General features: G+C 43.8%; 1 protein-coding gene across 2 annotated transcripts; it reads left to right on the top strand.

Moving 5' to 3' along the window:
• The first annotated feature begins 1,249 nt into the window (after positions 1-1,249).
• SSPN (sarcospan) lies at positions 1,250-23,296 on the top strand. 2 transcript variants are annotated; one of them, XM_083575364.1, is made up of 4 exons: positions 1,250-3,074; positions 3,127-3,305; positions 12,108-12,194; positions 22,584-23,296. In XM_083575364.1, the coding sequence occupies exons 1-4, from the start codon at positions 2,915-2,917 to the stop codon at positions 22,947-22,949; spliced, it is 792 nt and encodes a 263-aa protein (XP_083431490.1). In that variant the 5' UTR covers positions 1,250-2,914; the 3' UTR covers positions 22,950-23,296. The 2 variants fall into 2 exon arrangements, with proteins under 2 accessions (XP_083431490.1, XP_083431491.1); XM_083575365.1 differs by having other exon boundaries at positions 1,253-3,305.
• Positions 23,297-23,820: the final 524 nt, after the last annotated feature.

The following is a 23,820-nucleotide window of genomic DNA, read 5'->3' as shown; positions in this document are numbered from 1 at the left end:
TTGGTTGCTGCCTCTTGTATAATGTTACAAGCCTCCATCCATAGTTCTTCAGGCACTCTGTCTACCAATTCTAAATCCTTAAACCTGTTCCTCACTTCCACTGTGTATTCATAAGGGATTTGACTTAGATTGTATCTTACGGGCCCAGTGGTTTTTCCTACTTTCTTCAGTTTAAGCTTGCATTTTGCTATAAGAAGCTGATGATCTGAGCCACAGTCAGCTCCAGGTCTTGTTTTTGCTGACTGTATAGAGCTTCTCCATCTTTGGCTGCAGAGAATATAATCAATCTGATTTTGATGCTGCCCATCTGGTGATGTCCATGTTTAGAGTCGTCTCTTGTGTTGTTGGAAAAGAGTGTTTGTGATGACCAGCTTGTTCTCTTGGCAGAACTCTATTAGCCTTTGCCCTGCTTCATTTTGTACTCCAAGGCCAAACTTGCCAGTTGTTCCTTTAAGTAGATAAATAGGGACCGCTTATCAGTGGGAAGGTAAACGGCGTTCCGTGTGCTGTGCTGGCTCGCCAGATGCAGCTTGTCACGCTGGCCACATGACCCGGAAGTGTCTGCGGACAGTGCTGGCTCCTGGCCTATAGAGTGAGATGAGCGCACAACCCTAGAGTCTGGCAAGACTGGCCTGAACGGGCAGGGGTACCTTTACTTTACCTTTAGAGGGTGGGGATGAAAGGTGAACAAACTACCTCAGAAGGAGCATGACGTGTTCCCCACCTCTCTCCCTCTCCCCAACCTCTCCCCTACCACCCCATGTACCCTTCATAGAATTACAGCAAAAAAATTAAGGAAACCGTGCACCCTACCCCGTGCGGCTTACACTTTAAAGTCTGGCAGTGGGGAGAAACTATAGGGAGAGTGGAGATGGGATAAACCATGCTAACAAGGGATCTATGTTAAGGCAAATGTTTCACCATATAAATGGCTTTCGGGGGGGGGGGTTGACTGGGGAAAGCAGCAAGAGAGATGGCACCACTTCAATATCCCAGGAAGGAATTCCTAAGTGTTAAATATTTATGAAACACTGTGAAACAGTCCACATCCCTCATGGGTTGGTGGATATTTTTTTCATATTTTAGTCTCTTGTTTTTTCACAGTACTCCTCACTACCTGCAAAAAAAGCTTTCTATATTTCAGAAAATATGAAGATCTAACTGAAGTTAAGTGAATGAAAAGCATTTGAAATCACCTTGTTTCCAGTTTTCTTGTTTCCATATGAAATATAAATGACTGAAGAGGATATTGCTTAAGCCATAAAACAAATTGACACAGTATTTTATTAATACCAAAGGCATCCTTCATTGTAGTTAAGCAGCATCAAGAGCTGGAAATAGCATAGTTTCTCACAAAGTATTGCCAATATGTCAAAATAAAGACTTGTTGCAATTTCAGCATGTATGAAGATCCCCTTTGCAGATGCCAACACGTGAAGACCATGACTTTGGCCTCTCACATAGGCTGCATAATTATTGTAAAAGCTCAAACAATTGTATTTATTCAGAATATTTTAAAACCCATTCTTCATGGTACACTGCCATGTGGATCTACCTGTGGCAGCATTCCTGCATTGGAAGTGCAACAGCAGAGATCATTCCATGTGCAACTAAAGGGTTAACTATGTCAGTGTTGAAGTCAAATGGAGGGGGTGGATTGTGTTGCTTAGCAACCAGGCAGAGTGGAATGATGTTTGCAGAAGGAGCACCTGTCCTGATTGCTTTTGTAGGTCTTCAGAAGTTTTCTCTCTCTCTGTTTAGTTAAATGTTTCCCTGCTATGTACAAGGCCTGAAGTAAGGACAAAGCCCCTCTGTTCCTTTTCTCCTCAGATTATACATTTTCTGTTCAGTTTCCTCAGTAAAGTGTTCTTGGGATTTCTTTCCCCTCTCAACTCCGTATGCATTACATGGTGTCACTAACATACTGAGTATTCAGTGCTCTGCGGTTTGTCAGGTCCCTTCCACAGCAGACATAACTGCAGTTACATTGGAACTACTCCTTTTGTGCTCTGAGCTTGACTTGTAGCACATTTGCCAAATAGGCCACCCTACTGTTCTAATACGGTTTATTATGTCCACCTTCTTTGTTCAGTGCTGGGCAAGGTCAAGTAAATAAATAAATATTTGAAATGAATTAATGTTCCTGAATAGTCCAACATGTAGGGTGTTAATGAGTCCTTTGCAACAGCTGTTGTTTCTTTAATGGGGGAGGGGACACAGGCCGGCCTGTTGATGCCAGTGACATTGTGCAGATGTTTCAAAAAATGTGCATGTGGAGCATCTATTCCCACAACAAACACCCACAGAGCTTGGATAAGAAAGAGCTTTCCTGGACATACAGGTCAAAGCTCTCCCTCGTTTAAATGTTTGCATTAGGCTGATATTGAAGTCATGGGTTGGGGGCAGGCAATGGGACAACCCAAACATCTGTGCCGTAATTATTTTAGAAATACCATGTTAATATTGCTACTAAATTACAATGAAACTTTAAAAAGGCATTACAGCTTCCTCTTTCTCAAATTTTAGTATTTCATAAAACACATTTTATTTTTTTATTATTATTAATTAAATTTGTATACTGCCCTTAATCCAAAGATCTCAGGGCGGTTCACAGCATAAAAAAACCAAAATAAAAATATAAAATACATGCAGTACTTTGACCCTTGCTCTTTCCAAATCTCACCCTCCTTTTCCCGTTCATACTCTACAACGTGGGCGGTAATTGTCATCCCAGAACAATTCCTAGCAGAGCGACGCCCCCCCCAGGAAGTCGCCTCCATTCTCACGTGCAAAGCTCCCTCGGGCACGTCGGAGCCGGCGGTCGGTCGGTCGGCTGGCGCGGTCGGTTGGCAGTCCGCTACCCCCTCGGATCCCCCCTCTTCTCCGGGCTATATGTGGCGCCTGGAAGCTCCCAATGTTTTCCATATTTGTGCAGCCTCCGCGACTCAAATGCCAGAGACGCGGCGGCCGGCAGCCCCGAAGGAGAGGCGCGCCCGCCCGCCCGCCGCCGGCCTGGTTCTTTGGAGTCCTCCCGGCAGCTGAGCAGCATGGGCAAAGAAGAGACGGCGGCCGGGGCGGCCCCTCGGCCGGCCGGGCCGGAGGGAAGCGGCGAGCGCGGAGGAGCAGCCCGGCAGGCGAAGGAGAGCCGCGGGGATCCGCGCCCGTGCTGCGGCTGCCGCTTCCCGCTGCTGGCGGCTCTGGGGCAGCTGGCTCTGGGCGCCGCGGTGGCGGTGCTGGGCTTCCTCATGGCCGGCGTCAGCTCGTCTCTGCTGGTCAGAGACACGCCGTACTGGGCGGGCCTCCTCGTAAGCATCGCCGTCTGTTTCTCCCCTCGGAGCGCCTCGGCCCGCGCGCGCGCGCGCACGAAACGCGCCCTAACGCCCCGACTAACCAGCTGCCTGCGCGGCCCTCGAGACGCGGCTCGGGCTGGAGCTCAGCTAACCTTTAACAACAGCAACAGCTGCCGTGCAGTGGTTGTTGGTATCCATTTTACATGCAAAAAAGGAGGTGGAAATAACGTGTTACTTCAGAGCAAACATCATAGGAAGCTGGGAAGACGGGGAAGTAACACCCTTAGATTTGCTGCGTGCATCGTTTAGCAGACTTCTAGATTTGGATTGCAGTGCAAGGATTGCTCCATGGCTGAAAGGTGGGGGTTGTATGTGGTTCTGGCACATGCACGCCTGTACCCTTGCCAAGGGAAAGGGAATGAGAGGCAAGGGACGAGAATTAACGTTTTGATCCGAAATGACAGAGGAGAAGTGCATATGAATGCTCCTGTTGCTTCCACGCTGCGATGAGTTGTTGGTCTTTTCTAAAGAACTGTCTGATCTGTTTTGCGCTTCGCCCAAGCCTCCTTTGCCACAGCCGAGGGCACTTTGGCTCTTGCCGAGCCGAAGGGTTAAATTTGGACTCGCCCAGCGACACGCTGCCTTGCCATACCTTGTAGCAGACAGTAGCAGACTGACAAGGCTATTTGTGATCATGTAAAACACGTGGTCCGCGGGGACAGACAGCGCGAACCCAGCCAAGGCGTGCGCGCTCATTTCAGTCATGGGTTGTGTTTCAGAGCTGATTTGCTGTTAATGAAATAGAGAGGGGGGAATTAGGCCATGTGAAGCCTTGTCTCTTGAGCTACTTTGCTGTATGATGCATTTTTTAATGTTTTGTTCAGTGCTCGTTCCAAGTGAGTTCCTGCCAGATTCTGGGGGCTGATGATTCTGAATTTTACAAATAGATCAGCAGGGCCCACCACACTCACATTGTTTTAAAATTCAATGGATTCTCCATGTGCCATATACTACTGAGTTTACTATTTATATTAGCTAAAGGCCCACCAAGTTTGCCATGGTGGGGCAACAGCGGGTGGGGTGGAGTGCCCGTCTTTCCTCCAGCCTGCCCCCCTGCTTGTGCCATCCACAACCTTGCATCCATTTTGGAGGGTGTTGCCTCACTTAGGCCCTCAGGAAGCATGAATGAAAAGATAAAGGGCATAAACTTGGGCAAAATTAGAGTGAGCCCTGAATGTGGCCCTGTTCGTCCCAGCACTCCTTTTCAAGTGCCAGAAATTCAGTGGGAGAAGCTGATAACCCAGCTGTATCCTGTTCGCATAACAGTACAATATTGCCCATTTTTCCTGATTATTGGCTATGTTGTACAGAATGGCATGTTGTACAGTGGTACCTCTGGTTACGTACTTAATTCGTTCCAGAGGTCCATTCTTAACCTGAGGTACCACTTTAGCTAATGGGGCCTCCCGCTGCAGTCACACGATTTCTCTTATCATCCTGAAGCAAAGTTCTTAACCCAAGGTACTATTTCTGGGTTAGCGGAGTCTGTAACCTGAAGCGTATGTAACCCGAGGTACCACTGTATATGTTTTTAATCTTATCCTTCCTCCAAGGAGCAAAAGGTGGCACAATGCAGCCTCTCTCACAGCGATATGCAGTTAAGTTTTTTTCAGATTACACCCATGAACATGGTTAAGGCCATTGATTTCAATAGATCTACCCTTGAGTAAAACTTAATTGCACACATCTCTTTCCCTTCCTTCCTTCCTATACCACGTTTTAGTCTGCAACCATGCAAAGTACTGTAGATTGGGTTGCCCTTTCTCATTTTAATTATCTTTGCAATAGTTCTGTGAAACAGATTCAGCTGAGGAATTGTGATTGCCCAAGATCACAGGGCAAATCTGACTGAGTGCAAATTTCAGCCTTGTCCATGTTCAGCCCTCCATCCACCACATCTGGTTGATGTGAGACTATGTGAATGCAAGGACACTGAATCAGTGCCATCTCTATGACTAGGATGTAACTCAGTTGCAGAATATGTACTTTGCTTCTGAGAGTCTCAGGTTAATTTCCTCACATCTCCTGGTCCTGGTGGGGTGGGGTGGGGTGGGGGAATAACCTTATCCAAAACCCTAGTCAGCTTCCGGCAGTCAGTGTAAAGTACAGAGCTAGATGCAACCATGGTCTGACTTAGTGTAAAGTGTAGGAAGAGCTCTGTTGCCTTCATGATCTACTTTGAAAACAGGATGGAGTGGCGTAGCGTGGGGGGTGCAGGGGGGCCGGCCGCACCGGGCACAACATCTGGGGGGGGGGGCGCGCTCGCACTCGAGTGCTAAAATCCACGGGTTAGGGGGCACAAATTACTTGCCTTGCCCCGGGTGCTGACAACCCACGCTACGCCACTGACAGGATGCTCTCCTTCCTTTGAGGTTTTTAAGCAGAGGTCATGTATGATTTAGCTGACATTCCTGTGTTGCAAGGGGTTGGACTAGATGACCCTCTGAGTCCCTTCCAACTCTACAGTTCTGTGATTCTATGATGGGACAGTGATCTGTTCTAACAGGGCTCTTGTGCTCTTATATTGTTTCCTATAAATGATGCTGAAAATACCTCAGCCCCTCTCCTCAATTTGTGCCAATTGTGAATGCTGCTGCTGCAATATAGACATTTAAAATCAATTCCACTTCCTATCCAATTTAGGTTTTACAGTCTCTGAACAGAGTATTAAAGTACAATAAGTTCTTTAGTTAAAATATCCAAATGTTTTCTATTTTCAATCAAGAACTCTTGATCCAGCAGTAGTAGGGAGTGAATTAGATTATCACCCAAATTAAAGGCTGTGTGTATACACTTGCATGTATGTCACTGGATTACTTGAGATGTGATGATTCACAGCTGAGTGTGTGAATTGTCTAATTGTCTGGGGGGGGATATAGGGGTTGATTTGGTTGTCACATTTATATCTTAATTATAGGAGCTCAAGGTGGTTTGCTGCATGGCTCTCCTGCTTTCATTTTTCAAAGCCTGTGAGGTAGAGTATAATGAGAAATAATGACTGGCTCAAAGAGCTGGATTGTTGTTGTTTAGCCATTTAGTAGTGTCCAGCTCTTCGTGACCCCCTGGACCAGAGCACACCAGGCACTCCTGTCTTCCACTGTCTCCTGCAGTTTGGTCAAACTCATGTTGGTAGCTTCGAGAACACCGTCCAACCATCTCGTCCTCTGTCGTCCCCTTCTCCTTGTGCCCTCCATCTTTCCCAACATCAGGGTCTTTTCCAGGGAGTCTTCTCTTCTCATGAGGTGGCCAAAGTACTGGAGCCTCAGCTTCAAGATCTGTCGTTCCAGTGAGCACTCAGGGCTGATTTCCTTAAGAATGGATAGGTTGGATCTTCTTGCAGTCCATGGGAGTCTCAAGAGTCTCCTCCAGCACCAGAATTCAAAAGCCTCAATTCTTCGGCAATCAGCTTTCTTTATGGTCCAGCTCTCACTTCCATATATCACTACTGGGAAAACCATGGCTTTAACTATATGGACCTTTGTTGGCAATGTGATGTCTCTGCTTTTTAAGATGCTGTCTCGGTTTGTCATTGCTTTTCTCCCAAGAAGCAGGCGTCTTTTAATTTCGTGACTGCTGTCACCATCTGCAGTGATCATGGAACCCAAGAAAGTAAAATCTCTCACTGCCTCCATTTCTTCCGCTTCTATTTGCCAGGAGGTGATGGGACCAGTGGCCATGATCTTCCTTTTTTTGATTTTGAGCTTCAGGCCATATTTTGCGCTCTCCTCTTTCACCCTCATTAAAAGGTTCTTTAATTCCTCCTCACTTTCTGCCATCAAGGTTGTGTCATCTGCATATCTGAGGTGGTTAATACTTCTTCCGGCAATCTTAATTCCGGCTTGAGATTCATCCAGCCCAGCCTTTCTCATGATGAATTCTGCATATAAGTTAAATAAGCAGGGAGACAATATACAGCCTTGTCGTACTCCTTTCCCAATTTTGACCCAATCAGTTATTCCATATCCAGTTCTACGTGTAGCTTCTTACAAACAGGCCAAACCTTACGCCAAAGAATAAACGGACATAAATCGGACATCAAGAATCACAAGACAGAGAAACCAGTAGGAGAACACTTCAATCTCCCAGGACATTCTATACAAGATCTCAAAGTAGCTGTATTACTACAAAGGAATTTCAGAAATAGACTGGAAAGAGAAGCTGCTGAATTGCAACTCATTACCAAACTTAAAACCATGGAGAGACCTGGTCTGAACAAAGACATTGGATTCTTATCTCATTATACATGACAAAGCCATTTTTCACCTTCTCACCCCTTGCTTTTTCCTGTAAGACCTGTTGCAGTCGTTAAGAGTCGTCAACAGGCTCATCACAGCTATCTGCCAATCACCCATTCCTACCACCCTTCTGAGTAATACCCCTCCCCACTTTCTCACTATATAGAAGGATCTGGCAACTTCTGTTTCAGTGTATCTGAAGAAGTGTGCATGCACACGAAAACTCATACCAAGAACTAACTTAGTTGGTCTTTAAGGTGCTACTGGAAGAAATTTTATTTTATTTTTATTTTTTTTGTTTTGTGTAGCTTCTTGTCCCACATAGAGATTTCTCAGGAGACAGATGAGGTGATCAGGCACTCCCATTTCTTTAAGAACTTGCCATAGTTTGCTGTGCTTGACACAGTCAAAGGCTTTTGCATAGTCAATGAAGCAGAAGTAGATGTCTTTCTGGAACTCTCTAGCTTTCTCCATAATCCAGCGCATGTTTGCAATTTGGTCTCTGGTTCCTCTGCCCCTTCGAAATCCAGCTTGCACTTCTAGGAGTTCTCGGTCCACATACTGCTTAAGCCTGCCTTGTAGAATTTACAGCATAAACTTGCTAGCGTGTGAAATGAGTGCAATTGTGCAGTAGTTGGAGCATTCTTTGGCACCACCCTTCTTGGGATTGGAATGTAGACTAATCTTCTCCAATCCTCTGGCCGCTGCTGAGTTTTCCAAATTTGCTGGCATATTAAGTATAGCACCTTGATAGTATCATCTTTTAAAATTTTAAATAGTTCAGCTGGAATATCATCACTTCCACTGGCCTTGTTATTAGCAGTGCTTTCTAAGGCCCATTTGACTTCACTCTCCAGGATGTCTGACTCAAGGTCAGCAACCACACTACCTGGGGTATACGAGGCATCCATATCTTTCTGGTATAATTCCTCCGTGTATTCTTGCCACCTCTTCTTGATGTCTTCTGCTTCTGTTAGGTCCTTACCACTTTTGTCCTTTATTATGGTAATCTTTGCATGAAATGTTCATTGTTATAAGCCTGTGAGGTAGAGTATAATGAGAAATAAAAATGAGAAAGGGCTGGATTATAATGGTGCAAATGCATGCAAGGGGCTGTCCAGGCGCTGAGCTTTCATTTAAAGAGAGAGAGAGAATGAGAATCTAGCTCTCCTAGAAGAAAAGTTGTGAAACAAAATGGACAGGCAAACCTCTAAGCCAGTTTTTTCCTCAAAACGTAGACCAGGACTGGGTCTTGGGCAACTTTCAGTTGAGACTCGGTCACCAAGCCATGCTCCCCTAGCTGTGCCTTTTGGTTGGATAAGACTAAAGTTTTGGAAATGTACTGCCATTTAGCAATTTAATTTAATTGGGAATATACCCAAGACCACATCTTCAAACCTTTCTGACAATCTTGACCTCTCTCTCTCTCTGTTCTCCTCCATGCCTCTTGTCACCTCTAGCTGTCTGTGTTTTCTAATGCCTGTCCTTGGTAAAGCCTGGTCCTGTTTTTGTCTTGGGGAAATTTGGGTGCATACTACTACTACTACTACTACTACTACTACTACAACAACAACATTATGGTGCATATGTGTACTAAAATTAGTTTTAGCCCCATCCCCCAAGCAACTAGAAGTTAAATGTGTATATGTTGTGATAGTGACATACTAGATTCCAGACGTATCTGTGATTTCAGCATAAGGGAACAAAATCCTGAAAATACTTTGTATCTGAAAGCACCCTGCTTAATTTTGCTAACTGACTTTTAAACCAAAAAGACCAAACAAGCAGGATTACAAAGGGGAAAATTAAGATATCATATGTCTGACTCTGAAAACAATATGTATTCTAGAGCAGATTGTGCTCCTCTCTGGCGTCCGCTTATTAAGGCAGAAATGAGCAATGGTTCCTTTCTTGGCAGTGAAGCAGAACACAGAGGCAGCATGGTTAAAATATCAGCATGCTTGTTTTAGCAACATCCCACTCAAGTACGCTCTGCCCCCTCCCCTCGCTGCAGCACCCCCACCCCACACACCAGTATTTGATTAGCATTCCACTTGGCCAACCATAGAAGAACTTTGAAACCAATACTTTTTTTCTGCAAAATTAGCTGCACATAATAGGCTCAGCTCATCCCTGTTGGGATTACCTCAGGGGTGACTTTGTCTTCCTGACTGCTGCTAACATTCTATGACAGAAAAGTGAAGGGAGAATTCTAATGTGCTAAATAGAGCCTGATTTATTGAAGGGATCTATGCTTTATTAGTGGCAAAACTGTCATACTGCTCCATGCTGAAAATCAAGTGCTTTAGTCCATTAGTATGAATAAAGGGGAATTCAGCCAGTGAAGCAACAAGAGCCAAATGTTCTCCACACGCAAAAACTGGAACTGGGATTCATTACTCATTTTAAAAAATCTTGACTTTCTGTAATAAGATTCAAAAATTTGAGAATAAAATATGGGATAATTTATGGTTTAATTGTCTTTCCTTTTTATGCTTTCAAGGTCATAAATAGGACTGTGAGGGCGAGGGGACAAGTGGTGGAACTGAGGGTACTGCCATTATTTTTTTTAAAAAAGATTGATGTCAGAATAAATGAAGCAATTTGAACACATTTCTTCTTTGCTGGCAAAATAAGGGTATTGCAGAATTTTGGGTTTTTGACATGGAATTGAACAGTGAAAAGGAAAGAGTAAACATTTTTTTAAAAAGCTTGTGGACTAGGAGCGATGACAAAGCCTTTTGGTGGTAAAAGTGTGTCTAGGCAGTGCCACTTCAAATGGCAGGTGTATGTTGGCATGGTCCTCCACCTTTCCCCCCAAAATATGCCTGCACCCGCCCCCCGCTCTATATCAGGGGCAAGAATAGTGTGTCTGGAAACTTCTCTCTATCATTTAGGGCTCATTCACATATAATACTAAGCCATATTTGCCATTTCCAAGAGGGCTTGCCTGCAACTTTCCACTTTCCACTCTTCTAAGCTTTGTTTGTGACTGAAAGGGCAAACCATTTGCCTGCAAACCAGAGTCAAACCCTTGTTTGCAAGCAGGTGAAAATTATAGAATGCACAGCATGTGAGCCTGACACTCCTGAGGGCTTGACACATACCACTATGGGAGGGTATGGGAGGGTCATGGGCAGCAGCACTCAGCAGTGGCACCAGAGGGTCTCCCCTGCTGATGGAGGGGAATGACTGCTTTATGGTTCAGATTTTGCTGCTGTTTTGTAGGCTATTTTTTATTGTATTTTCTTTATATTTACTGAGTGGTATCCAATGGTGTCTGTCAACTGACAAGAAGAATCCATGAGTGGAATAGGGCAGAGATGCAATTTTCAGGTATCCCTTTATTGTTCCAAGATTGTAAGACATCTTGGAAACTGCTGAAGGCAAGGCTGATTTTAAATATTTCTGTCAGTTAAATTAATCAGTAGTTGGCTACGACCTTGCCAGTTTCTGGATGGATTATGTGGATGGGCCTGTGCAAATGTGGACTCAATGTCACATGAATTGTGAATAGGGTGGACAGGTGCACCTACTCATGGCTGACTCCTAGGCTTCTCTGTGTATAGGACTGTGGTGCCACAGAGCCCTGTGTAATGCAGCCCAGAGCGCTTTCAACCTGGTTCATACGTTGCTCAGCTCTTCAGGTGCTTCTGTACCTGAGGTTTATTTACTATTTGGCTATAGTTGTATATGATATCGCTAAGATATGAGCATTAGGCAGATCATGTTAATTGAATTAAAGGCTTCATGTAGATGGTAAAGAACAAGGACACACAGGATTAAACCTGAGAAGCACTGTGCAGATTTGAGGAGAACCCCTGCAGGACCATGTTTCAATGGTGTTACTTCCCTTGGCAACTCTGTCAAGGATGAATATAGATGAGGGGTTGTATCCTGCTAAGTCATACTCAGAGCAGAACCACTGAGATTAATGGACCTGTATAATATGGAAAGCATAACTTCTTTGACACTGCTCATTAACCATGCTGGCATCCTCTTGGCCCTGGTGATGAGTTTCCTGATGAGTTTCTGTTATTGGGTTTTGAACAACTGCCAAACTTTTTGAAGACGTGTGGCCCTCTTTACTTTTCAGTTTTTTGTTTTTGTTTTTTACAAATCCCCTCTTTTTTTGGCAGTTTCCTCATTTGAAGTTAAATGTGTTGGATTTTCTTGGCAATCGTCTACTTAGTTATATGTTGAATTTGATAGCACTCTGGTCACTGATCCCAACTGTTCAGCATCTTGCACCAAGGCCAAGACTGCCACCCCTAACTGTTCTAGGATACTTCTTTGTCATAAGTGGAACATGCATGTCCCCAGACTATGTGAGGGACATTGATTGTGTCACTTTTATTGCAGCGTTTTCATTTTTTGGTGCCTCCTTGATTTCATTCTCTATCTCAAGATCACCCTAGCCATTATGGTCAGGGAGACGATAGTGCAACACTGTAATAGTGCCTATCATATTCCCACCCCCAGTTCTTAAAATGTAATTACAGTCTAGCTTTCCCTTTTTTAGGTGTGCGTGGTGGCCTTATTGGGACTAGTGATGCTATGTGTTTCTTACCAACCGGATGAGAAGACCTGCATACAGTTTGCCATCAAGGTACATTGCCTGATACTGTTTTTTTCTTCCTTGTTAACCTCAAATATCTGAGAAGCCAGAAGGGGTGGTGGGTTTCTGGAGATTAGAGTGTTGGCCTTATTGTCCTGCCTTTTGCCTCTTCCAAGAAGAAGAGATTTTATAAGTAGGCAAATAAGTGCAAATGTGTTATGCCAGCCTTCCTCAACCTGGTGCCCTCCAGACATTTTGGACTACAACTCGCATCAGCTCCAGCTTGCACAGCTGTGATACACAGATAAAATAATTCAGCTTCTTGCAAGGGTTTACACATTTTCACTGGGCTTGGTAACTAACCATTATTTTGAGTAGCCAAGATGATTTTGTCGCTTTACTTCTTTCTCTATGGAGGCAAAATGTATGTCCCTTTTGTACACGCTATGAAAATTCTTCGGAGGAAGATGTTGCAGCCTAGGAAGCTGCCTCATTCAAAGTCTGTCTGGCCCAGTATTGTCCACAGTGACTGACCAGCAGTAGCCTTCCAGGGTTTCAGATAGGGGACATTTTCAGCCCTACCTGGAGAGGCCAACAATTGAACCTGGGACCTTCTGCTCTACCTATGAGCTATGGCCTTTCCCCTAACAATATGTGTTTGCGTGCTTGGATAAACCCCTCTCTTTCTGCCCATAACACTAAGGCTGCCATTTTGCATCCTGATGACTTTGGAAAAAGTCTGATAGCCTCCTGTGGAACAATGCACAGGAAGGTTTCTCTGCTGGATTCCAGAATTACATTTCAGGCTTATTAACTATGTTCCCCTCCAAATATGTAGCAAAGTTTTACAATTGTTTCCCAGTGTTTTGCCGTGCCCTAGAAACTGAGTAATTGATATTCAAGCTGAGGGTCATAGCTGTCACTCAAGGGGGCCTTAAATTTCTGTGTGCCATGGGCAACCTTGTGGCTATTTGTGGATTGCTGGGTTTTGTTTTTTTGGCTCAATAAATTTGACAGATTTATTCATTATTGATCTGATAGCATGTGTACAAAGAAACCAAGGCATGATTAGGATTTTGTTTAGTCTTTATTCCCCTTCCCCCCCTTTATCTTTTGCCATTAGAACTGAAAAAGAGACATGTGTGGGATGTCATTCACAGTCCAACACATCCCTTTCTCCTCTCTTCTATGTTTATGTAGCAATCACCAGCCTGTATTTATGTCAAGCTGTGAAAAACAGCAAATCCAAACTCCTTTGCTAGCTTCCTGCTTTGTTGTGTGTGCAGTTTTGGAATTGCTTCTTAGTCTGCCATGTGATGGATCTGCTGATGAGATCTCAGGGTAACCTCGTGCACAAGCTTTGATCCTCTCCTTTGATGTCCTCGTTCTGACATGTGGAGAAAATGTTCTGCCCTTCCAGTGCCTGAAACCATGCAATAAACATTAACAGGGTAATAGCTCCTACCTCAAAGCCCACATGATTCTCCCTGTCTCTGAGGATTGCCTTGAAGGGTGCCTATACAGTGGTACCTCAGTTTACGAACAACCTAGTTAACGAACTTTTTGGATTACGAACGCTTCAAACGCGGAAATGAGTGTTCTGGTTTGTGGGTTGTTTTTTTTTTGTTGTTGTTGGGGGTGCACTTTCGTTTTGAGTGCCACACTTCCGTTGTCCGGCAACAGAGAATGGGGTTGTCAAGGCATTTCTGCAGCTGCGAGGGAGGAAAGCTGTGCGCCTGCCAGACAGCTGGTTTGCAGGCGTGCAACTCCCTCCCCCCCATGCCGCTGCAGGAGGCACGCGCTCTAGGGAGCATTTCCTGCAGCAGCTTGGGGGGGGCGGATCTGTGTGGATCCCAGTTCAGCTACTGATTGATTGTGTGACTGCAGAAATGGATAAAAGCCCCCCCCAAGCAATGACTATCATCAGTGCAGGTAAGAAAATTTTTAAATTTTTATTTTTATCATCTACAATACTGTTTTAGTTATTTTATAGTACAGTACATTGATTATTGCTTTCATTTTATGTTAGTAAAATTCATGTTAAATTGCTGCTTTAGGGGCTGTTTTTAAAAGTCTGGAACAGATTTTGCATTACTTTCTATGGGAAAGCGTGCCTTGGTTTGGGAACGCTTTGTTTTAGAACAGACTTCCAGAACGGATTAAGTTCGTAAACCAAGGTACCACTGTTATATGTTTTACAATCGCTGATGAACTAAATACTGCATTTGGAGGCATTTCTTTTAAAAATATTATTATAGATGTACCAACATTTCATAAGAATATGAGAAGAGCACTGCTGGATCAGACCAAAGGTCTGTGTAGTTGAACATTGCCCCTGTTTCCCACAAGCTGCCTCTGGGAAGCCCACAAGCCAGGCTCTGAGGCAAGTGAGAGACTCTCTTGCTCTTGTTTTCTGGCAACAGCCATTAAGTTACATACTGTCTCTCTGAACTTCAACTTTCCATATGGCCATCCTGCTAAAAAGCCATCAATTTATTTGTCAAACATATTGATAGGGTCACCTTTTCAGAGTCAAACTCGCTAAGGGGACTTTACACAATAAAATACTTTTTAAAAAAACTTTCCAACTACTACTATTATTATTTATTAAATTTATATACCACCTTAGTCAAAAGATGAATATAATACAAAACTTCATGTTGAAAGCTCACACAATTAATAAAGCCAGGAACAATGATGAAACACATATTTTTTTCCACAAAGTCCCAAAGGGACTTGATATCAACGTAGAGAGTCGCTAGTTGATAAGCCAGTAGAAATAAGTGGGTCTTCAAGGCCTTTCAGAAGTGTAGTACCTGAAATGTAGTAGTTTTATGAAGTCAGCTGACAGTGAATTCCATTGTCATGGTTGACCTTAACATGCGGGCAGGTTGGTATGGGCATAGTGGCCTGTCAAATAATTTGTTAGATCAATAGCTCTATGTTGGTTAACTGAAACTTAGACAGGGGTGTTGTTGATGGATTCTTGTTACTGTTCTTGTAAAAAATGTATCATAGATGTACTTTGGAATCCAATGTAACACAATATCTGCTTGTATTTTTGAGCATCATAAGTATTAAATTATGTCAATAATAAATATGAGGGGAAAGTAGTAGCAGAATCATTTTGGGCTGCTTCTTACTCTTGCACCTAGAGTTGGCCCTACCATTAGGCGGAGTGAACTGGCTACCTCCAGCTCACCAAGAAGTGAGGAGCAGTGAGGAGGCTCTGGGCAGGAAATTGAAGCAATTAAATGCACAAATTGTCATCTCATCTGTCCTCCCAGTTGAACGACGTGGCCCAGGGAGAGAGGGAAAAATAGTGGAAGTGAACAACTGGCTTCGCAAATGGTGTAAACAGGAATGGTTTGGATTCTTAGATCACGGAATGCAGTTTCTTGAAGATGGACTTCTGGCAAGCGATGGGCTGCACCTCACAACGGTTGGGAGGAATGTTTTTGCAAAAAATCTCAGAAACCTCATCAGGAGGGCTTTAAACTGACTAATGTGGGGGAGGGAGACAGTGCTCCTGAAGGTAGGAGTCTATCAATTGATGAAGATGATCATCCAAATGTCATAGACCGAATGGAGCAAACAGCACGCAGAAATAGTGGTGGGAGGAAAAAATCCTTAAAGAAGAGACACGGGGGAATGATTAATGGACTTCAATGTCTGTACACTAATGCGCAAAGCATGGGAAATAAACAAGATGAGCTTGAGCTCTTGGTACAGCAAACTAAATATGACATAATAGGAATCAATGAAACCTGGTGGGATAAGTCCCACGATTGGAATGTAATAATGGAGGGATACAATCTATTTCAGAGAAACAGACCAGACAAGAAAGGAGGAGGAGTGGCGTTATATGTCAGGGATGTGTATACCTGTGAAGAGATCCAAGATTTAGAACCTCAAAGCCAAAGTGAGAGCATTTGGGTCAAAATTAAGGGAGAGAAGAATAATAGTGACCTCATTGTGGGAGTTTACTATAGATCCCCAAGCCAAACGGAGGACATAGATGATGCCTTCCTGGAACAGATGGCCAAGCATGCAAAAGGAAGGGAGACAGTAGTAATGGGGGACTTCAATTACCCAGATATTTGTTGGATGTCAAACTCAGCCAAGAGCATAAGGTCAAACAGATTCCTCACTGGCCTTGCAGACAACTTCATTGTCCAGAAAGTGGGAGAAGCAACAAGAGGAACAGCCATTTTAGATCTGGTCCTAACCAATGTTGATGACCTGGTTAGTGGGGTAGAAGTGGAAGGATCATTAGGCGCGAGTGATCATGTTCTTCTGAAGTTTACTATACAACGGAAAGGAGCAGCCAAGCATACTAGGACTCAATTTCTTGACTTTAAGAAAGCCGACTTCATAAAACTTAGGGAAGTGCTGGGTGAGATCCCATGGACAGTAATACTAAAAGGAAAGGGAGTTCACAATGGCTGGGAGTTTGTTAAGAGGGAGATAGTAAAAGCACAACTTCAGGCAATACCAATGAGACGGAAACATGGAAAGTGCCTAAAGAAGCCAGGGTGGCTATCTAAAGAACTTTTAACTGAGTTAAGATTAAAAAAGGATGTGTACAAAAAATGGAAAAGGGGGGAAACCACCAAAGAGGAATTCAAACAAATAGCCAGCACGTGTAGACACAAAGTCAGAAAAGCTAAAGCACAGAATGAACTCAGGCTTGCTAGAGAGGTTAAAAGCAACAAAAAAGGCTTTTATGGGTATGTTCGTAGCAAAAGGAAGAACAAAGAAACAGTGGGGTCACTCAGAGGAGAAGATGGTGAAATGCAAACAGGGGACACAGAAAGGCCTGAACTCCTCAATGCCTTCTTTGCCTCAGTCTTCTCCGATAAAGAAAACAATGCCCAACCTGAAGAATTTGGAGCAAATGATTCAGCAGAGGAAACACAGCCCAGAATAACTAAGGAGATAGTACAAGAATACTTGGCTAGTCTAGATGTATTCAAGTCTCCAGGGCCAGATGAACTGCATCCAAGAGTATTAAAAGAACTGGCAGATGTGATTTCAGAACCACTGGCAGTCATCTTTGAGAATTCCTGGAGAACAGGCGAAGTCCCGGCAGACTGGAGGAGGGCAAATGTTGTCCCTATTTTCAAAAAGGGGAAAAGAGAGGACCCAAATAATTACCGCCCAGTCAGTCTGACATCAATACCAGGGAAGATTCTGGAGCAGATCATTAAGCAAACAGTCTGCGAGCACCTAGAAAGGAATGCTGTGATCACCAATAGTCAGCATGGATTTCTGAAAAATAAGTCATGTCAGACTAACCTGATCTCGTTTTTTGACAGAATTACAAGCCTGGTAGATGAAGGGAACGCAGTGGATGTAGCCTACCTTGATTTCAGCAAGGCATTTGACAAGGTGCCCCATGATATTCTTGTAAAGAAGCTGGTAAAATGCGGTCTTGACTATGCTACCACTCAGTGGATTTGTAACTGGCTGAATGACCGAACCCAAAGGGTGCTCATCAATGGTTCCCCCTCATCCTGGAGAAGAGTGACTAGTGGGGTGCCACAGGGTTCTGTCTTGGGCCCGGTTTTATTCAACATCTTTATCAACGACTTGGATGATGGACTCAAGGGCATCCTGATCAAATTTGCAGATGACACCAAACTGGGAGGGGTGGCTAACACCCCAGAGGACAGGATCACACTTCAAAACGACCTTGACAGATTAGAGAACTGGGCCAAAACAAACAAGATGAATTTTAACAGGGAGAAATGTAAAGTATTGCACTTGGGCAAAAAAAATGAGAGGCACAAATACAAGATGGGTGACACCTGGCTTGAGAGCAGTACATGTGAAAAGGATCTAGGAGTCTTGGTTGACCACAAACTTGACATGAGCCAACAGTGTGACGCGGCAGCTAAAAAAGCCAATGCAATTCTGGGCTGCATCAATAGGAGTATAGCATCTAGATCAAGGGAAGTAATAGTGCCACTGTATTCTGCTCTGGTCAGACCTCACCTGGAGTACTGTGTCCAGTTCTGGGCACCACAGTTCAAGAAGGACACTGACGAACTGGAACGTGTCCAGAGGAGGGCAACCAAAATGGTCAAAGGCCTGGAAACGATGCCTTATGAGGAACGGCTAAGGGAGCTGGGTATGTTTAGCTTGGAGAAGAGGAGGTTAAGGGGTGATATGATAGCCATGTTCAAATATATAAAAGGATGTCACATAGAGGAGGTAGAAAGGTTGTTTTCTGCTGCTCCAGAGAAGCGGACACGGAGCAATGGATCCAAACTACAAGAAAGAAGATTCCACCTAAACATTAGGAAGAACTTCCTGACAGTAAGAGCTGTTCGACAGTGGAATTTGCTGCCAAGGAGTGTGGTGGAGTCTCCTTCTTTGGAGGTCTTTAAGCAGAGGCTTGACAACCATATGTCAGGAGTACTCTGATGGTGTTTCCTGCTTGGCAGGGGGTTGGACTCGATGGCCCTTGTGGTCTCTTCCAACTCTATGATTCTATGATTCTATGATTCTATGATTCTATGAGAGAAGAGTGGCGGGCTTCGGCTCAGGCATAAAAAAGCCTTGGAATGGCCCTGCTTACTGTCAGAGTAAACCTTTTCAGATGCAAGACTGAAAGTGTGCCTCCAATTTTAATTCAGAGCAGAATTGTGGCTTAGCTATCAAAATAATGGGAAATGCAATCCTAATGTGAATCCAGAACTCCATTCAACTTCAAAATAAGCACAATTTATGTCAGTATGAGATAAAAGAACAAGGCTTTTAGGAACTACATTAACACTGATGTACTTACAGCTATTGTTAGCAAGCTTGTTTTAAGAAACTTTTTTTAAAGATTTGTCTGATATATTTCTTGCTGACTTTTCCTTCAAGTGTGACTTAAATAAGTTTAAGTTAGCCCCCCATTGTTATGCACAGTTTCCACAGCTACATTTGGCCCTCCACAATGTAGGGTAATTTCCAATGTTACTCATTCTCAGAGTAGACCCATTGAAATCAAGTCTATTGGCTTTCGTTGGGTTCTGCACACAGCAAAAAGGACAAAATGGAGGGGAGGGTTTTCAAACAGGAAAAAACATTTACAAAATTTATAAAATTTGCAAGTTAACCAGTCACAGATCTTCTGTTGTCTAGTTTGAACTTTAGTTGTTTGTTCCCACTTTCCTGTGCATTTTCTCTGTCTTTTTTAAAAAAAGAATATGTCGTCATATTTCTCACGCAGCCTTATTACCAAAAGTACAGAGTTCAGTTAAAACTACCCCCAGTTTTCGTTTTTAAAAAAGCTTCCACAGTATAGTCATTTTATTTCAAAAGACTCTGCAAAATAAAATTCTGCACATTTTAACTTAGTTTGGGGGCAGAACATATATAACCACTTCAAATGTTGTCAATAAACCTGGCTATTCCCCTCCCCACCAAATGGAGTCACAAACAGGAAGATTGATTCATACAGTTGATGGAAGATGCATATACCTGGGCTATGGATTTTATCAAGACAGGCAGACTTGGAACATCAAGGTCACAAAACTGCTTTTGTATTGATGGTTTGCTCATGCTGCAACCACAAAAAAGACTCTCTTCCTCCATGTCAAGTTGCTGACATAAGAAGCTGGGGGGGGGGCGGGGAAATGAGGATGGTACTGACTAGAGAGTGATTTCCACCTCCTCTCATAATACAAAACTTGGAGTCATCCAGTGGAATTGCTTGGCAGTAGTTTCAGGGCAAGCAAAAGAAAGTAGTTCTTCGTATAATGCAGGGGTGGGCAGTTTGTGGACCCCCAGATGCTGTTGGACTCCAGCTCTGCCATCAAGTATGATCAGGGATGATGCGAGCTGCCAAGCAACATCTGAAGGGCCACAGGTTCCCCAAATCTGACTTATGAGATTCCCTGCCATTCACTCAAACAGCTTCTTAAAAGATGCCAGACAATTTCTCATCAACAGTAGCTGTGAAAAGTAGGGCTAGCTGCAACAAAATGCTGCAGTGTGGAGTGTTCCTGTTCACTGCTCCACAATACTCCATTCCATTTCCCTTCCCACACAATTCCTCCACCACCACCAGTTAGTTGACGTTACGTGGCCGTTGTGCATGCTCAGTCCTCATTGGGCTGTTTCAGTTCCTTCCACCCTCACTAAAGATTCTGTATACTTCAGCAAACATCATCCTTGTGTGTGGATGGCTCTGTTTTGGCCCAATGAGCAGTGGCGGCACTTACCTCTGCACACTGGAAATTGAGAGAATGATGGCTAAATGAAGTCTTCCTATTCACAGGCCACAGGCCTCTGAATTTTAGATGACAGGAACAAGAATCAAGTGGATTATTGCCTGTATGCCTTGCTTCTGTTGACTCCTGGTAGAATCTTGTAGATAACTGTTGGGAGGATGCTGCTGAACTATATGGATTCTTAACTATATGGTAGTCTTAACTACCAGGGCTCTAATCACATTCTTAAATGTACAATGACTGCTTAGAGTACACTGTTGCTAGGTTTATGGGGCACTTGGGGCTCCAGTCCCCTCAATAATTTGAATTAGGGGGCACAGCCCCCCAAATATTGAGTGGGCCAACACCCACCCCCGGGTGCCCTCCAGGTGCCCCGGCTCCCACCCAGCAGCTGGGACAAGCGAGGGCGAAGATTGCCCTCTGCACGTGTCCGCCCCCCCGCATGTCACGGGGAAGAGGAGGAGCATAAAGCAGCGCCACGCTCCGCCTCCTTCTCCCTGCAGCATGTCATGTGATGTGTGCCCCCAATGTGGGGGGCAAGCTGGTGCCCCTGTTAACAATAGTAACAATAGTAACTGATTAGAAGGTTGTGTTTATGTTAGGTAGGCAAAAATAGTAACGTCAGTGCAGAATAGCAAAACAACAGCTATTCTGCACATGAAAATCTGATGAGATGTTACTAGGTTTATGAAACAAAAAGAAAAATATGTTTCATACTCAGGGCCAGCCCACCCATGAGGCAAGGTGAGGAGACTGCTTTGGGTGGCAGGATCCACAGGGGAGCAGATCTTTATTACCCCCCTCCACTCACCCCTTCTTCCCTAGCTGGGAGGGGGGCATCCTTTGTGGTCCACCTCAGGTGCTAGAATGTACTCATACTCTGCACAGAGTAGCAAGCAGATGCAAGTGAGTTTCAGCAGGGAGGGCAGCAAAGAGACGTTTGTGTGTGGGGGGGCAGGGGAAACGTTATTCAGTAAAGTCAAGAGGCCTACCCTTAGATACATTAAGAATACAAAGAAGTTCATCAAGTCCCTCGTTCTGTGATGGAGGCACATAGTATGCGATAAGCAACTACCTTACAACACACTGATTTTGTTATACTGCATCTCAGGTTACATCATCAACCCCACAGTGAAGTCTTGAAACAGGCTGATCATCTATATTCATCCATGTGCCTAAATAAGTCAACATGTTATGCTTCCACAGCCTTTTTGTGTGATTTCACAAACAAGTTAAGCAATTCAAGCAAAGTCCCACGCTTGGGGCATGTTGGTACAGTAATGACACCCATCAGTTAAATATAATTACTTGCTCATGGCTTATTGGAAGCATCTGATAGGCCAGCTCAGGAAAGAGGCTATTCACCTAGGTGGATTCTTGATCTGATCCGGCGGAATCTTCTCTCATTCTTTATGGTCTTATTTCCTGAATGTTCAAAGTGCTTAAAATATATTACATCTGTAATCTTGTAAAGTAGGCTTACTTTACAAGATGTATCATCAGCATACAGATTGAGAGATGGGGCTAAAGCTGAGAGATATTAACAAAAGAGAAGCACTATTTTTAACAAAAAATATATTGGCTCCAATGAAGAGTTAGACTTGCAGGCAAAATGCTAAATTATATGAGCCTGTTTTTTCTAGCATCACTTGAGGTACACCTCTCCTTTTATTGGATTTTAGCATCTCGTCCTGCTGTCTTTATTTTTTGACTTATCAGCTTCTCTAATGCCACCTAGCATATAGCTCACATCATAGAATCATAGAGCTGGAAGGTCCTTAGCCAATACTCTATCGCAGCTCTATTAACTGTTCAGAATCATCTCACTTTGGAGATGTAACCCTTTTAAACTCAGCTCAACATTGTGAATATTTCTCTGCTCCCGCCCCTTGATTGAAGTTTGCTTTCTTGCTTATAGATTGCAGCATCAAGTGATGGCATGCATCTGTGAGCTAGACAAAATTTGTAAATGTCCAAAAACTCAGATGGATTGGTGAATTTTGACAGGTACCCAGATGTGATTGGCAGAGCTCATTGGTGTTTGTTCAAAACATAGGAAAATCATCACCTATTTCTGGACATTTGTGAAAGTCATCTGGGACTGTCAGAGTTCATATATAAATGGCAGCCTTCACCAACTTGCAAACATTCACTGTAAAGCCCATATAAAATTGCTTGTAATGCTGAAAATAAATTCATTGTGTTTCCTTTCCAGGTTGCATACTTTCTGCTGAGCGCTCTGAGTCTGATTGTCTGTGTTTTGGCAGCAGCTTTTGCTGCCTACTGTTATTCACAGATCACACAGTTTACCTGTGAAACCATCACTGAGGCCTGTCAGTGTAAACTGGAAACAGTGGATCCCCTCAGCAGAACCTTCATGTACAAGAATGTATCCGACTGTACCGACATCACCAATACTTTCAACCTTTACTTGCTGATCCAGATAGTGCTTAACCTCCTTGCAGCAATTGTGGGCTTCACAGTGTGTTTTGTGATGTGGAAAGACAGATACCAGGTCTTTTATGTAGGCATCTGGCTACAGTCATTAACTACTACTGAAGTCCAACAACAGAAAGTATAGGCATCCAGGCTGTGTTGAGAAGATCATCATCATCCCACCACCCAATGGATGGCTGTTCATAAAGCTGGGGAACGGAGAGAGAATTTGCTCAATTAATATTATTGGTTCAGAGAAATTATGTGAAATTTCTATAATAATAGTTACCAGACCCTCTGCCACACCTCCTAGGTGCACCAAGGAGATCCCTGCCTGTTTCCCTTTCTAGATCAGGAACTGCAGGCGCTATTTGCTTATACATTGAAATGTGGATGTCATCTATCCGTATTGCTTTCATTACACATTCCCCATCTACTTTCTGGTGCAACTAGTCATGGGCAAATACTTTTTTAAAAGTGCAAGTCAAGTTGGATTGGAGTAGTTATGTTTTCAGGTTAAGCTTAAGGTTACTGAGCCAAGAGGTAACTACTGCACTTACCTCTAGGTAGCAGTAGCTCAGGGGGGCTACTTCTAGTGTACCATGAGGCAAGTACCCCAGGATTAAATGCCAAAAAGGCAAGCCCCATACAGTGGTACCTCGGGTTAAGAATTTGTTCTGGAGGTCCGTTCTTCACCTGAAACTGTTCTTAACCTGAGGTACCACTTTAGCTAATGGGGCCTCCTGCTGCCACCATGTGATTTCTGTTCTCATCCTGAAGCAAAGTTCTTAACCCAAGGTACTATTTTTGGGTTAGCGGAGTCTGTAACCTGAAGCGTATGTAACCCGAGGTACCACTGTATTTGTTTTTAATCTTATCGTTCCTCCAAGGAGCAAAAGGTGGCACAATGCAGCCTCTCTCACAGCGATATGCAGTTAAGTTTTTTTCAGATTACACCCATGAATATGGTTAAGGCCATTGACTAACCCGAGGTACGATTTCTGGGTTAGCAGAGT

This window comes from Podarcis filfolensis (genome assembly GCF_964270895.1).
Source record: "Podarcis filfolensis genome assembly, chromosome: 10".
Taxonomy (NCBI): Eukaryota; Metazoa; Chordata; class Lepidosauria; order Squamata; family Lacertidae; genus Podarcis; species Podarcis filfolensis.
The sequence above is the reverse complement of the archived record's forward strand: the minus strand, read 5'-3'. Positions and strand labels throughout refer to the sequence as shown.

Excerpts from the sequence above, each read along its gene's own strand:
- SSPN (XM_083575364.1), top strand. The coding sequence starts at position 2,915 with ATGTTTTCCATATTTGTGCAGCCTCCGCGACTCAAATGCCAGAGACGC. Across the intron at positions 3,075-3,126 it reads AAGAAGAGACGGCGGCCGGG|CCCGGCAGGCGAAGGAGAGC; the intron begins GCGGCCCCTCGG and ends GCGGAGGAGCAG. Across the intron at positions 3,306-12,107 it reads CGTACTGGGCGGGCCTCCTC|GTGTGCGTGGTGGCCTTATT; the intron begins GTAAGCATCGCC and ends TCCCTTTTTTAG.